The following is a 14,603-nucleotide window of genomic DNA, read 5'->3' on the forward strand; positions in this document are numbered from 1 at the left end:
TCAGAATTTAGACCTTCGCGTACATACACGTTAAGGACTCTGCGCGACAGCCTAATGAACACGCTTACACGCCGAGCCAAAAATGAGCACGTACTCCCTCGTTCCAAAATCATAAATCGATTTAGCTTTACCTAAATCAAACTCATTTAAGTTTGATCAAATTTATATAAAGATAGATTAATATTTTAAATATCAAATAAGTACACCACCAACACATATTACATGGTGTATTTAATGAAAGCAGTTTCATATTGAGATTGAGGGTGCCGGATCTTTCAAAAAAAAAGTTGCATATTGAGATATATATACATTTTCCTATACATCTGATTAAAGCCGAAGAATTTCATCTAAGGACAAAATTAGAGTAATTTATAATCTGAAATGGATGGTGTACCAAGTAGGAAAGGAGATTAAGCATTAGATTTCACTCCATAACTTCGTGTGATCCATTCATGATTTGGGCGTGCCAATTGTTTAATGCAATTTTATTCTACTCAAAAAGAAAAGGAAAAACTCAACATGTTATCATGTGGAGATGGACTCCGCTGGCTACTGTGAGGCACACACAGCCATTTTAAAGCACAATATATTAACAAATAAAGTAATAAATCTTGAATAATTTTTATTTCATGACGGAGTATTCCAACACGGATCAAAAGGATCTTGTTTCAGACAACAAAAAAAAAAGAACAAAAGAAGTTGTATTTAGCATGCGCTTCAAAATAAGCACAGCGCGCGGTACAGCATGCTTCGTGCGCCGTTCCTTGCCTTCAAGCTTCAACGGAAGCAGGCGTCAGGCGCCGTGGATCATTATTCATCCTTATTATTATAGCATCCGGGGAACTATGATTTGTGTTGATCGCTTCCCCCTCTTTTAAGCAACAGGGCTAGCCTTGATGTCCCATATCTCCTTGGCATACTGGGCGATGGTGCGGTCGCTGCTGAACTTGCCACTCCCAGCTGTGTTCAAGATGGACATCTTGATCCACTTCTTCTTATCCCTGTCACAGAACCAAAGCAATCAGTTTAAGTAAAGAAAAAAAATAAAGAAGAATATCTCATTTGTACAGAAAATATGCAGATTAGTATAGTAGATTGGGTCAAGATATGAATCAGATTTTGACAATGTTCCGCAAATGATAAATTGTTAAACATTTGGTATGGTAATAGAACTTGGTTCTTGAAAAGTAGCACGTTCAGTGTTTGATTGATACAGAGGAACGGTGATTTTATTCTCAATTATAGCTAAACTTGTTAAAACAGGGTAGGCATTGCAGCTAGCACCCAGAGTGTTTGAATCTAATGGTGACTAAGGTAACAGTCTAACTAATACGAAGGCAAGGATTTTTATTAAAACTTAAGACTGCACGACCATGTTTGTTCAAGAGTTTGCAGGTGGACTTAATGCAGAAAGTATTTTGTTAGTGTTCTTACTTGTAGGCTGCATCCACCCGGTCCTGTGCATCTATATAGCCTGGGAAGTCATAGCCAACAAGGAAATAATCACCACGACCAAATCCAGAATTCCCTTCAAGGGAATCCAAGAGGGGTTCGTAGTTGTAGCTGCCAAAAGCACCGCTCCTTATAAGCTGCTTGGCTTCCTCAAATCGTGGGTCTGGTTTGAACTGTTTGTATTGTAAGAAATAAGTCAATAATAGTCCATCCACATAAAAGAAATATAAACTGAATAAAGACAACAGTGAATTCTAGTTGGAACTTCTTACCAAGCCATTTTCTCTGTCCTTCCTCAGCCCAGCAACTTCATCAGCTTTGGCACCGAAAAGGAAGAAATTATCTTCTCCTACCTCCTCTCTTATTTCAACATTAGCTCCATCAAGGGTGCCAATAATAACACAACCGTTCAGAGAGAATTTCATGTTACTTGTTCCACTTGCTTCCATACCAGCAGTACTAATATGTTGTGACAATTCGCTACCAGGAATAAGCACTTCAGCCACTGATACATTGTAATTTGGAATAAAGACAACCTGGGAGGAAAAGGAGAACCACACTTTAAATAAATGATATGGACCATCATGTATGGTGTAGCATATAAACAAGGGTGATACTCTATATGATGGATCGCAAATACTACATACTAAAGTTTCTGAAGGGTTCTATGAACAAACTAACATCAAAATATGAATGTGATAAATATAACTAGATCTGAGAAGTTCATACCTTCAGATATTTGTTAACTTCAGGATCATTGTTCACTACAGCACCAACATCATTTACCAATTTCACTATTCTTTTGGCATTTGTGTATGTTGCAAACGCTTTCCCCCCTAACATGACAGTGCGTGGCGTAACCTTCTGCTTCTCTTCTGCGCTCATTTCCTACAAGATTCATAGGCCTATTTCAAAGCTAGAACATGGTATATGAAAAAAGTGCATCTAAAGAAGTTAGCTCAACATGGTAAAACCAAAATGGGTATGAACACCACTTCAAAAAGGGATACAAGCAACTCAAAGAAACCTACCTTTAACTTTTTGTATCTGTAAACAGCTCCCAATATGTTTAGCAGCTGTCTCTTATACTCATGGATGCGTTTAATCTGTATATCAAAAAGGCTAGTTGGATCAATCGTAACACCTGTCACATCCAACACATGTTTGGCCAGGCGCTTCTTGCAAGCTAACTTTGCTGCTGCCCACTCAGCATGAAGTTTTTCATCATCTGCAAACTGTTGAAGGTTTTCGGTTATACTGTGATGAGCAATAACAAGTAGATACAAGTGTAGAAGCATTCACACATACTTTGCGAAGTCCAGTAAGTAGATCAAGGTTACTTGTCCACTGATCTGTCTTTAGCCATTTTGTGACTATTTCACTCAACTCAGGGTTACAAAACTTGAGCCATCTACGCGGAGTGATTCCATTAGTTTTGTTTTGGAATTTGTTAGGCCATATGGAGACATAATCTGCAAACAGTTCTTGCTTCAAAATGTTGCTGTGTAACTCAGCCACTCCATTCACCTGTCAGAAAAGTTTGAATATGCTTCAGTACATTCTCATTGATATTATAAGACAAATAAATATTAGAATATTCAGTAAAACATTAGGAATTGGAGAACCCCAGAACTAGTTGAAGGGCATTGTGGTTATGCTAATAATTATTTGCCATCAGGTAAGATGAAGAGGGCAGCAAATCCAGCATAGTATAAAGTCTGATCTTAGCACTTGATACTGCTCATCCTGACATAAGCAGCTATAAAACATGGGCATGGAACAAAAAAAAAAGCTTACCGTATGAGAAGACACCACGCACAAATTTGCCATGCGCACCACTGGCTTCTGGGGATTTGAGCTATCTAAAACTTTCATTGAATCGATCTTTCCCTCCATTTCCTTGTGTTTGGAGATTACCAATTCTCTGAACTGCAAAATCAGTGGAACAACTTGTGAGGTTGTACCATAACTGCTGTGCCTAGAAAGAGTAAACGTGCCACGCAAATTACCCGCTTGTCAATTTCCTCAATAATTTCCATGTGTCGTGGAAGCAATTTCCTCATTACAATTTGTGACCATTTTTCAAGAGCTTCAGGAAGAACTGTATGATTGGTGTAAGAAACAGTCCTGGACCATGGAAGATAACTTTGTAATTAGTTCAAGTAAGAACACCTCTAAAAGTTTAATGGAGCTTAAATATTGGTCAAGAAAGATTTAAAAAGATCAATTATATAAAGAAAAATTGAACTTCACCTGTATGTGATATCCCAAGCTTCATCCCAACCAAGTCCCTCCTCATCCATAAGTAACCTCATTAGCTCAGGGATCGCAAGAGTAGGGTGGGTATCATTCAGTTGAACAGCAACTTTGGTAGGGAACTCACTCCACTTCCCTGAAGCCCTGTCAGCTTTCCTTTCTTTAAATCTGGCAATCATATCCTGGAAATAATCCACTGTCAGTTATGCTCATCAATATTCATCACAGATACATTTTTTTAAGATATTGATTATTGACAAATCTCTAGCAAACTATAACCATAATAAAAGGTATACTTTAATTAAAAAAACAGAGTAAATGATCTAAAATCTAATCATCATAGTACATTTTGAAAAATATCCAGGTGGTTGTGCATATAATATAACTATATACTGTGAAATGGTTGATCCTGGTAATAAAAAAATAATGTTGACGACTCAAACAATACAAGAAAGCTATAACAATATGCTTGCAATTATATCATACACCATTCTCAAACAAACAGATCACAAGGTTGACATATATGTTTGGTTCTTTTTATTGGAACCTTGCAGGTGAAATGATTTGCTTAGCTACCTGAAGTGATGCGCTGCAAAGGAAAAACTGCTGCTTTAGCCTGAGAAGCTTCCCTTCTTCTGTAGCATCACCAGGATAGAGAACGGCACATATCTGCAATGTGATACTCAAAGACATAAGTCTGTTTTCTAGACCAAACTAGCTAGTCTATGAAGGAAAATGTTACAGTTTCAGCACACAACACCATCAATTAGTATCAATATTCCATTAATTAAAAGCATCACTCTTCCTTTAGTCTTTGGAATTATGTAAAATTGATAGTATTCAGCTTAGAATGAAATATCACCTGTTGGGCCCTAGCATGAAGTTGAGCAGCTGACTCATATTGACCATCATTGAATTGGAATAAGTTGAAATCCTCAGCAGTAGCTTTTGCTTCCCAAAGACGAAGGCTGATTGCATTTTTTGTCTTGTATCCAGGAATCGGCACGTCATATGCTAAAGCCTTTAGGACTTCTCCACCAACCCATTTCCGACTATCACACAATAAAGAAAGCAATCATATGACAAATTAAATCAAGGCCAAATAACCACACATAATATAAAATAAACAACAAAAAAAAGTCTGGCAGAAGGGTCCAAAGATCTAGGTAACTTTTATGTATGGATTTATCATTAAAGCATAAACAGATTTGCCAAGCCAAACTTAATTTTATGGTTCAGACATGCAAATTCATATTAGCAAAGTTTTTGGGTTACACAAAACCGGATCTGCACCTAAGAAAGTATTCCACGTCTTTGCAGGTTTTTTGGTCCAATCCCAAAATGACTAGGTGATGGATGCTGTAGGGCAATAAATGGGCTTAATGAATTTTTTTTTCATGTGTGTGGGACTTCTACCATCGAGGTTAGAACTAGGAGTTTAGAATGGTAAACCAAGTTAAGAAGGAATGTGATTCTCTTTTTTTAATATAAAAACTATAACGTATAAGAAGCATTAAAAACTTCAAATTGAACTAAAAATCAGCAAAAATAAATATCATAAACAGGAAATGTATAGGTGCTCGAGTTGTACTTACGAGCCATCAGGCAAGATCTCCACATGGCCAAAAAATCTGACTGGGAACACAACATCATGCCTGGGAATCTCCCAGGGGCTGAATTTCTGAAAGGGAAAAAAAGAGATTGATTATAGAGATTTATAGAAAAAATGTGTCAGCAGAATCATATGAGCATCTGTGGTTCGTACATCAAGCCAATCTTCGGCGGTTTCTTCTTGGCCCTCCTTGGCAATGTGTTGTTTGAACAGTCCATATCGGTATCGCAGGCCATAGCCCCAAGCAGGCAAATTCAATGTTGCCATTGAATCCAAAAAGCAAGATGCAAGCCTACCCAAGCCACCATTTCCTAGAGCTGCATCTTTTTCCTGAGAAAAATCAGTTCAAAATAATTTGCATCATCAGTATCAGTGAGAAAATTGCTGGCATTTCAATCAGATCAGAAGGTAATAGTCAGATGTCATGAATCCACACATAAGGTCCTTGGCAACATTTAGGTTCATATATGAGCCAAATTATGCCAATCAAGCAGATAAAGAGAAAACATGTCAAATTGTGTTGATCCTGGAGCTTTACCTTTTTAGATAAACAAATCATTCAACTTAAAACTCATTTTCAGATCTGCTTCACTTATGCTGTGAGTATCGAATTTCTGTCAAGAATAGTCACAGTAATATCATGGGTTCTGATAAAGTTACACGAGTTAAGTTCCTTTCATATTCAGTTCAGATCTGGAATCTACAGAATCTCTTCTACAAAACGTGCGAATATATTCCCTTTTCCTGGTTTGGTAAGATAGTGAATCAAATCTAGGCTTATCCGATCGATCATCTCAGCTGTTTCTTAAACAAGTGATAAAAGCCGTCGATCCCATTAGGCAACGTCGCAGTCAAACAAGGCACCATCCTATTTAAATAACCACTGCCAGGTACTTCTAAATTGGCCTTAACTAACAAAAAGGCACACTGCAATTTAGGAGCGGAGACACTCCAAGAGAGCTCACCTGCCCCGCGAGGACCTCAAGCTCGTAGCCGAACTTCTTCACAGCCTCCGCGTAGGCCCCGGTGATGCCGAGGTTGCCGACGGCGTTGGTGAGCGCGCGGCCCTGAAGGTATTCCATGGACAGGTAGTACGTCTGCTTCGGATCCGTCTTGTGGAAATGCACGTAGGTGTCGTTCCATCTCTGCACATGCGCGCGGGTGAGGGAAAAGCTCACAGATCACACCTCCGCCTCAGTGCGGTACGCACGCCGCGAGAAGGGAATTCTAAGGATCGGCACGCGCGCGCTCACCTCGATGAGGTGGTCGCGGACGCTCTCGGCGGTGGCGTAGAAGGCCTCCTCGGGCCCGAACGCGAGCGGCGAGAAGTGGGGGCTGTACTGCGCGTGGTAGGAGATGTTTCCGGCGATGTCGGCGGGCTTCTCCGCCGCGGGGCTGGCCGCCGGCTTCACCTTTTCGGCCGCGCCGCACTTCTCCGGCATGGCGGGCACCCGGCGGGTGGGCGGTGGGGAATTGCGTAGAGCAGTCGGCGTGTGAGGAGGAGGAGGCGATAAGGCTTCTCCGGGGGCTCGGGCAAGCACCGAGTGGGAGAGGAGGAGGAGGATGGAATGGGAGGAGCTCTGGAAGCCCGTGGCGCCTTTTCTAGGAGACGGGAGGGTCACGTGAGGAGGGCGACGGATCCGATAAATTGGGCGAGACCGTGAATTTTTGGGAAAACTGAAGCCGAGGGGAGATATTTTAGTTCGTGGTAGGGGACAAAGGCAGGAGAAAATGAAGGGGCGTCGATTGTTTTGTGGCGCCCCTTTGATTTTCTTTTGCTCTTTTTGCTTGACAAGTGTATTTTTGGCGGTAACTGTTAAATGTATATTCTCAGAATCAAATATATGCCGAACAATAGAATTTTTGGTCTCAGTTTTCCTTAGAAAATATGAAGTGGTAATTTGAATTTATATTTACATGTCAAACGAAATTTTGACATAATTGTCGTACAAGAACTTGTTCGATCGCGAGTGTCAGTCTACCCGATCGGTGGGATGGACGGGGAGTTGCATCGTCCAAGTGCAAGTAGCATGTACTCCAGTACTACTGTGGCTTATTTGAAATTTACTGTGGATTAGGGTAACTAGCATTGTTACACTGGTTTATGTTGCCAAAATGTATATATCTCGCAAACACATTTTTTTTTTCCTTTTTCGTGGTTTACACCGGACTATCAGAGTGACAGAGTGCAGAGATCGGGGGATTCAGGAGGCACGATTGGCAGGGGGGCGTCCTGAATTGGCAGAGGAACTCACGTGCCACGTGGAACGAGCACGCGAAGAGCCGAAGAGCGAGCGCGAGAGGGTGAATCGGGTACGGGATGGATCGTTCGGGCAATGGCAAATTTTTCCAGATCGGGCAGGAGCGCCGCTTTGGCCTTTTCCCCATCAGCTTTCCTATTTGAGAATGATATCTTCTGGCCTCGGGCACCGTGCGCGGCCAGATGATTGTCCCCGGTTTTATCATCATACGGCCCGATGGGCACCATGTTGCGAGATCTCAGGTTCTCAACTTTCTGAAATCCATGCTGGAATCGGCTCCATTTGGGCCTCATCGCTCATCCCAGCCGCCTCATCGTTCAGCACTCCAGCTTATGCGAGACCTGATCTGATGGTTGTTTGGTCGTTCTCTCAAGTGGCATCAACCCAAGCAGCGACGAGTCCTGGGCGATGTGATTGGTGGCATGTGGCAACCCGCAGGTTTGGAACTAAAATCGCGGGTGCCGGCTACTGAAATTGTTCGTGCGGCTCCGGCTCCGCTAGATTCGAAGGTGCCTTAAATATCCTTAGGCACTTTTTTGAAGGTGAGGATGACCGCAGGATGGCGACCTCTTTGCGGTCCATGAGGCCCACCACGCTCGCGTCGCCTTCCGTCTCCGGTCGTGAACCGAGCCAGGGAACTGAGGCTTGTAGATTCAAATTGCATTGCGTGCATCATGCGTGGTGTCATGTGCTCGTCCTGGTGCGGGGTCCTTGCTGGTCGTTCACTGAGCTGTCATATGGTCATACGGATGGTGATGCACGCATGACAAAGTATCATGTGTAGCGTTCGGGTTGGCGCAGTCAGCTGCCACATCCCCCACGGCCACGGACCACGGTGGATGGAGCCGGGGGGCGGTCGATGTTCACGGCGTGTGGATGTCAGCGTAGCCGGCGATGATCGAGGTGAGTGAGAGGAGGCAGACTGTTTCCTTTCATAAGTTCCTGCTGGGTGAAATCTAAATAGGTACATGCCGTCTCTAAGTTATACCGCACCCAGTTTAAACCATGGCAGATTTGATGGAACTAAATCAGCTAATTTGGTAGTTTAGATGTTTGTGTATTTTCCATTAACTTATTGAAGTTTGACTTTGCATAGGAGTAAAACGTCTTACATTTTAAAATAAGAGAGAGCAGCAACCATTAGTGCAGACGGAATTTAGTAAGTTTCTTACTGAGTGAGGGCCTTGTAACTAGCTTGACGCCGGTGGTAAGAATCGATACGTTACTTGCTAGATTTTGAGTTAAAGTTGGGTCTTTCTTCAGCCCACTGCCCATCTCTTGGACTCAACTTGTCTAAAATCCCTCTCTATTTATGTTGATGAGCTCTTTCTACATGATGACGAATGTCCAATGACAAGTAGAGCTTCAAAGCGGAGTTCGTGCTTAGAAATAGAGCTAGAAAATATATATGAAGGGACAAATATTAGAAAATGAGTCATAGAGGATGCTCTTTCTTTAAACAAATTGGTAGGAGAGCCGTCAATTATATTAAAAAGAAGTTCCTAAACGGGAGAAAAATATATACGCTCAAAGGATAACCTAGAAAAAAATCTCACTAAATACAAACTATAAACATGGCCCGACGTTAGATCCAGCCAGCTAAAGTGCAAATGTGCTTGGCCCGACCATCATCCAGTTGTTTTTCTTTTTCATTTTTGCAGTTTATATGGTAAAATTTTCTATGCATACATGGAGTGCACCATGCTACCTATATGTCTTAAGACGGTGTGCTCAACCACACGAGAAAAATAATAGAAACAAATGATCCACTGAAGTTAGAAAAATAGCCATTAATTTGAATCCGGGTGTCATGCCACTATTTTTTATGAGGTGTCAAAAAAATAATGAAGAGAGAAATAAAGTAGGTTTTCATCTTGATAAAAATCATGAAAAAACCTACAAATATACTCTCTCCGTCCCAAAATACTAGTTTTTAATATTTTTTCTATATACTTAGACACAATATATATCTAGGTGCATATAGAAAAGTCAAAAAGAATTGTAATTTGGAATGGAGGGAGTACGGTTGTGTCTTGCCTTTGAAAAAAAATAAAAAATGTATTGGAAGAACTATTCCAATAATCAAATTAATTCTCTTTTACAAATTTTCCACTCTCGGAAATACCCATTGACTGTTTTTAAACTTTATGTTGACACCAGTTTTTGACCAGGATCAACCACTGAGGATAAGGTTGCGAGAGCCGATAGAATCGAAGGCGAAGTCCAGGGCTAGCACGGCGTCTCCACCGAACAAGGAAAAACGTCAAGACTTATTTTAAGTAGATTTTAGAATAATTGCAACGGTTTACATCATAACTAATTAGGACTTTGATTTGCTCCATGGTGTGTGTATATATATATATATATATATATATATATATATATATATATAAACCCAGAGCGTTGTACAGAAATCATCAATTCATCAATATAATTTTTTCATCTTCACACCACCAAACCCTAGGAGTAGCTGTAGAAATAGTTCTCGACGAGTTCCTTCTAGCTAGGAGCGCTGCATCGGCTTCGACCTCCGACGAGCTTATAAGTACTGTTATTATCAATCTTTACGTTATTTGTATCAAAACTTTTACGATTAGGTTTGATATTTTGATTCTCTTATCGTAAGGCTAGTTATCGAGTTTGCTTAGATTTGATTAAGTTGAATCATATCGATCTCTTAGTTGCTTTAAGCGCTCACCAGTTATCTGATCATATCGGCTAGTTTGATCTTATTATTGTTGTATCGTTATTAGATCCGATAGATCTCTATCCTTGCCCCCCATGCCACTCTTTAGCATTAACTTATTACTGTTAAGCCGATGCTATCTCGGTTAGATTCGATCCATCCATCACAGTAGTAGGTTGACGTTATCAAGCCGATGGCTACATGCGCGCGATCTTGTTATCACGTTCTAGTCTTTTATATTGTTAGATTTAATTAATGCCCTGCGATGCCATACTGTCTTTAAATTTAATTAATGCCCTGTGACGCCATACTGTCTCGGTTAGATCCGATTTATCGGTTCATAACATCAAGTGAATATGATAACTTAATTGGCATGCACGTGATGAACAAGTCATCGTCTAATGGCAGTTGTTTTAATCTGATCTTATCAAAGCCCGTTGGCTCATCTAGCCGATGGCACATGCTATTAATTTTGATAGTCATTGCTGCAGTCCATGATTATATTAATAGCATATTTTATATGGTTTATTCAAAGTAACACCATTCATGAGCTCGTAGGCTTCACAGCCGATCTGCTCAATAATTTAGCATTACCAAGCTTTTTCTTGTCAAATGCAGATCACATTGACTGGCACGCCGTGCACCTTCGCAAGCCGATTTGGAGCCTCGATTTGGAGCATGCAGTGAATCAAATCTCCCAGCACGGTGCAGAGTCTGCAACACTTTATTTGTACTAAAACGGACCAAAAATTTTATTTGCAAAAGCAGAATTCAGTTTCCCTTTAGGATACTTCAAACGGTAACACAGTAAACACGATACTCTATTTCGGCCAAGTCAGCCATACTTCGCAGTTCGTACTAATTTGATTCTCCATCGACCATCGTGTTCCCGTCAATTTCGTGCTGCAGATCATCTTAAGTTCCCGAACCTCTCCTGCCTCGAACTTGTAACCGACGGCGGTGCGTACGTCGAGTCATCGTGCCGCCTCGCTGCTGCGCTCGCGGCCGCGGCCGCCGCGCGCTGCTGCTCCTGCTGCAAGTCGCGTCTCACGGACCAGAGCACCTCGGCGCACCGCCGCATTGCCGGCCGCGCCGCGCGCTCCGGAGCCGTGCACTCCGCCGCCAGGGCCATCACCTTCTCCACCGCCGCCACCACCGCGCTGCTCCGCCGCATCCGGGGGTCCATCACCACCACTACGTCGCCCTCCCTGCACTTGCGCAGCGCCTGCACTAACACGGTAATTTCGTCAAACACCTCACGTGCAGTACGTTTCCGTGTCAGAAGCGCTAGTTTATGTGTGCTTGCTTTACCCATTCGGTGGTGAGGCGTTGGTGGCGCCTGCGGCCGCGCCCGCGCTCGATAGGGCGTCGGCCGGTGATGAGCTCGACAAGGAGGACGCCGAAGGAGTAAACGTCGCTGCGATCGGTGAGCTGGTTCGTGTGCAGGTACTCAGGATCCACGTATCCGGCCGTCCCCTTCACTAGCGTTGAGACGTGGGTCGCTTCAGGGTTTTCGGGGGCTAGGCGTGCGAAGCCAAAATCGGCAACCTTTGCTCGCAGGTGCTCTGTTAGGAGAATGTTGGATGACTTGATGTCACGGTGGATGATTGGGTGATCTGCACGCCCATTGTGGGAAAATGTTTGTCGACATTAGGATGCTGAAAAATTGGTATCTGTTATAGGTGTCAATAGATACGTTGTGTGGTGCTAGACAAAGTTCTGATCAAGAATGTTCTGAGCTGGTGAATTGGTGATTTTGATGCTGCTTGTTGCATATAGGGAACTGATGTATAAACATTCAAGGCCATAGTTATATATGCACTTGTGCTTTCATCCCAAATATGAATATATGCATATGCTGGAAGGTGATTCAGTTTTTAAAGTAGAAATGGAGTGTAGGTACCTGTATAACCATGTAAGTAGGCAATGGCATGAACTATGTCAATAGCAATGTTGAGACGCTGTGCAAATTCCAATGGTTCACCTTGTGATCCTGCATAATGGCAAAGTGTATTTGTAAATTCTCTTTTAATCTGATGGCTACAAAAGGAAGATTGGTAACACAATTTGAGTCCAAGAAACAAAAGTGACTGGATGTAGAAATATAAATGAAAATATGGTTAAAACATACATGATTGAAAACCATAGGGTTAACCTGAATAGCATACACATGTTTTCGCATCTCTTCCAGTAGATTAGCATTTAGGACATCATGAGTGACTTTTGTATTTATAGACAATACTTCAATCCATCTAATTTCATCCAGTTCTACTATCTTTGTTGGCTGACAAAATTAGTGGATTCTACAACTTTATAGGTTTTACCATCTTGACAATATTGATACAGTACATTAAAAACAAAATTATTATGAATTCAAGCATGTCTGTTGCAGATGTTTGACATACCATCCAAGTGTTGACGGAGTGTTCCATTATTGACATACTCAACCAGAATTAGGCGTTCATCCTCGTATTCCACGTACCCAAGAAACTTCACCAAGTTCAAATGCTCGACCTTTGACAACATCTGGATTTCACTTCTAAACTCTACAGATATATGCCCGCCATGCGTCTGCCAATTCCAGATGTTACATGAAAACTTATTCTTGATTTGATTGCTGCAAGTAGTTCATTGTAGTAAATATGTACAGTCTTTCTTGTGTTGAAGGAATTCACCTACAAACCTTAGTAGCCCGCTTTACAGCTATGATGGATCCATCCCTGAGCTTTGCCTTATACACAGTGCCAAAATTACCTAACCCAATTCTGTTTTGTTCACTAAAGTTTGAAGTTGCGATGCAAATTTCCTGAAATGAGAACTGTTCTTGCCATGACTTTGTTTGGCTGCTACTACCTCTCTGTCTGGATATATTATTGCTCGTGCTACTTGTCGATGAAATTCTGGAGACTGCAAGAGACAATTGGAAACCTTCTTAACTGGAACTCAGATTCGCTTGAATAATTGAATAGTTGATTAAGAACACATGCTCACACAGTATTCATCATTAAGCAGCTACATTTGTTTTTTAGGACTACATTTGGCCATATGGGGTTTGTTAAGCCTTGTAGGTTGAGTGGAAGCTTCAGGATTGACCACAAGCATGTCAATATATATATCAGTTCGAAAGCAATGCTAAAGTGAACGAGTTTGAGTTCTCATTTGCTTATGTGAAAAGTGGAAACAGAAAGTGGTCAAGTGGCAGTGAAACCCCAGATTGTAGATCCGGAGCCCCATTAATCTCTAATTTACTGGTAGGTTTGTAACCAAGTTGAAGCTTAATGAGGGTAGACTCCTTATCTACAAGTTGTTTCTTGACTAAAACTTTAAAGGCCTGATATGGCTCATTTGACTAGGACACAAGGTAAATATTCATGCCTTGTTTCCAATGCAAAAGTCTTTTCAGGGCTAGCTAGTAACTAAGATGATCACAGGCAGAGAATCAGCTTTTACATGACGGATGAATGGAGAAAAGAAGGTGAGCTTACTGGGACTAATAGTCACATCCTGGCCATCGATTGGTGTGTTCTCATGGGCTTCCTTGATTTCAGATCGAGGAGGAGCGAAGCATTTTGTGCATGACCCTGCAAGTGCAGCAACTTTTCCCCTGATCGATCTTGAGCTCCTGACCTTCTTGTTGACCACACGGGAACGAGGTGTATAGGTGGAAGTCCAAGAGAACCCTGGATCTGACTGATGAAACTCACTGTTGAAGCCAGAGAAACCTCCATGGCCGGTGGGGGATGCCCGGTTGCGAGCTGCCAGCATAGCTGATAGGATTCGAAGATGGCTTGAACAGCTGCTCGTGCATAATCAGGTACCATGTTCTTCTGGCTGTAAGGTTTTGTAGACTTGGAGGCGACAGACTGATTCAAGTTTGACTGGGTGCATAATCTTTATTATCATAAAAAGGTTGTTGAAATGGGTTTTCAGGTCAAGCCAATGAGGTTAGGAGTTATGACTTATGAGTTAATGTGCGTATGAAAACTACAGTTTGCAATAATTTAGTTGGTGGAGGATGTCGACTCAGAGTAGGTATGTTCCACAATTCCATTGCCAGAGTCCAGAGAGGAACTGGACCATATGGCATCGTCTTTTGGCCTATCCTGTAACTGTGAAGTTCTTGCGCTGAAGCGTTCTCTTCGTGATGTCACAGAAATTCTTGATGCCAATAGACCTCCAAGAATATTTCCTTTTTGACGGAATGGAACAGTTGACTCCGGTCTTGATTATATATAAGCCTCGAAGAAGCAATTTGCAGTCGCATCGATGTGTGCTGACATTCTCAGTACTGAATAGCATCGCATTGGAATTTTAATAATTTTCATCAATGTACATC

The 14,603-nt window shown here is 41.8% G+C and overlaps 2 protein-coding genes and 1 long non-coding RNA gene across 3 annotated transcripts; 1 reads left to right on the forward strand and 2 right to left on the reverse strand.

Moving 5' to 3' along the window:
* Nucleotides 1-597: 597 nt before the first annotated feature.
* Nucleotides 598-6,890, reverse strand: LOC117857569 (alpha-glucan phosphorylase, H isozyme). Its single transcript, XM_034740307.2, has 15 exons — nucleotides 6,574-6,890; nucleotides 6,286-6,465; nucleotides 5,474-5,650; nucleotides 5,304-5,389; nucleotides 4,571-4,760; nucleotides 4,285-4,377; nucleotides 3,706-3,890; nucleotides 3,462-3,579; nucleotides 3,250-3,381; nucleotides 2,761-2,979; nucleotides 2,484-2,687; nucleotides 2,182-2,340; nucleotides 1,725-1,988; nucleotides 1,435-1,625; nucleotides 598-1,001 (listed from the first exon to the last, which is right to left on the reverse strand). Exons 1-15 carry the CDS (start codon nucleotides 6,760-6,762, stop codon nucleotides 875-877), a joined length of 2,514 nt encoding a protein of 837 aa, XP_034596198.1. The 5' UTR covers nucleotides 6,763-6,890; the 3' UTR covers nucleotides 598-874.
* Nucleotides 6,891-10,928: 4,038 nt separating this feature from the next.
* Nucleotides 10,929-14,032, reverse strand: LOC117857571 (calmodulin-binding receptor-like cytoplasmic kinase 2). Its single transcript, XM_034740309.2, has 6 exons — nucleotides 13,753-14,032; nucleotides 12,951-13,174; nucleotides 12,673-12,838; nucleotides 12,171-12,260; nucleotides 11,579-11,883; nucleotides 10,929-11,492 (listed from the first exon to the last, which is right to left on the reverse strand). Exons 1-6 carry the CDS (start codon nucleotides 14,030-14,032, stop codon nucleotides 11,178-11,180), a joined length of 1,380 nt encoding a protein of 459 aa, XP_034596200.1. The 3' UTR covers nucleotides 10,929-11,177.
* LOC117857575 (uncharacterized) lies at nucleotides 13,168-14,530 on the forward strand. The gene is made up of 4 exons (XR_004640817.2): nucleotides 13,168-13,742; nucleotides 13,816-14,081; nucleotides 14,198-14,299; nucleotides 14,421-14,530. It is a non-coding gene; the product is annotated as an uncharacterized lncRNA (long non-coding RNA).
* The last annotated feature ends 73 nt before the right edge of the window (nucleotides 14,531-14,603 follow it).

This window comes from Setaria viridis, chromosome 5 (genome assembly GCF_005286985.2).
Source record: "Setaria viridis chromosome 5, Setaria_viridis_v4.0, whole genome shotgun sequence".
NCBI classification, from domain to species: domain Eukaryota; kingdom Viridiplantae; phylum Streptophyta; class Magnoliopsida; order Poales; family Poaceae; genus Setaria; species Setaria viridis.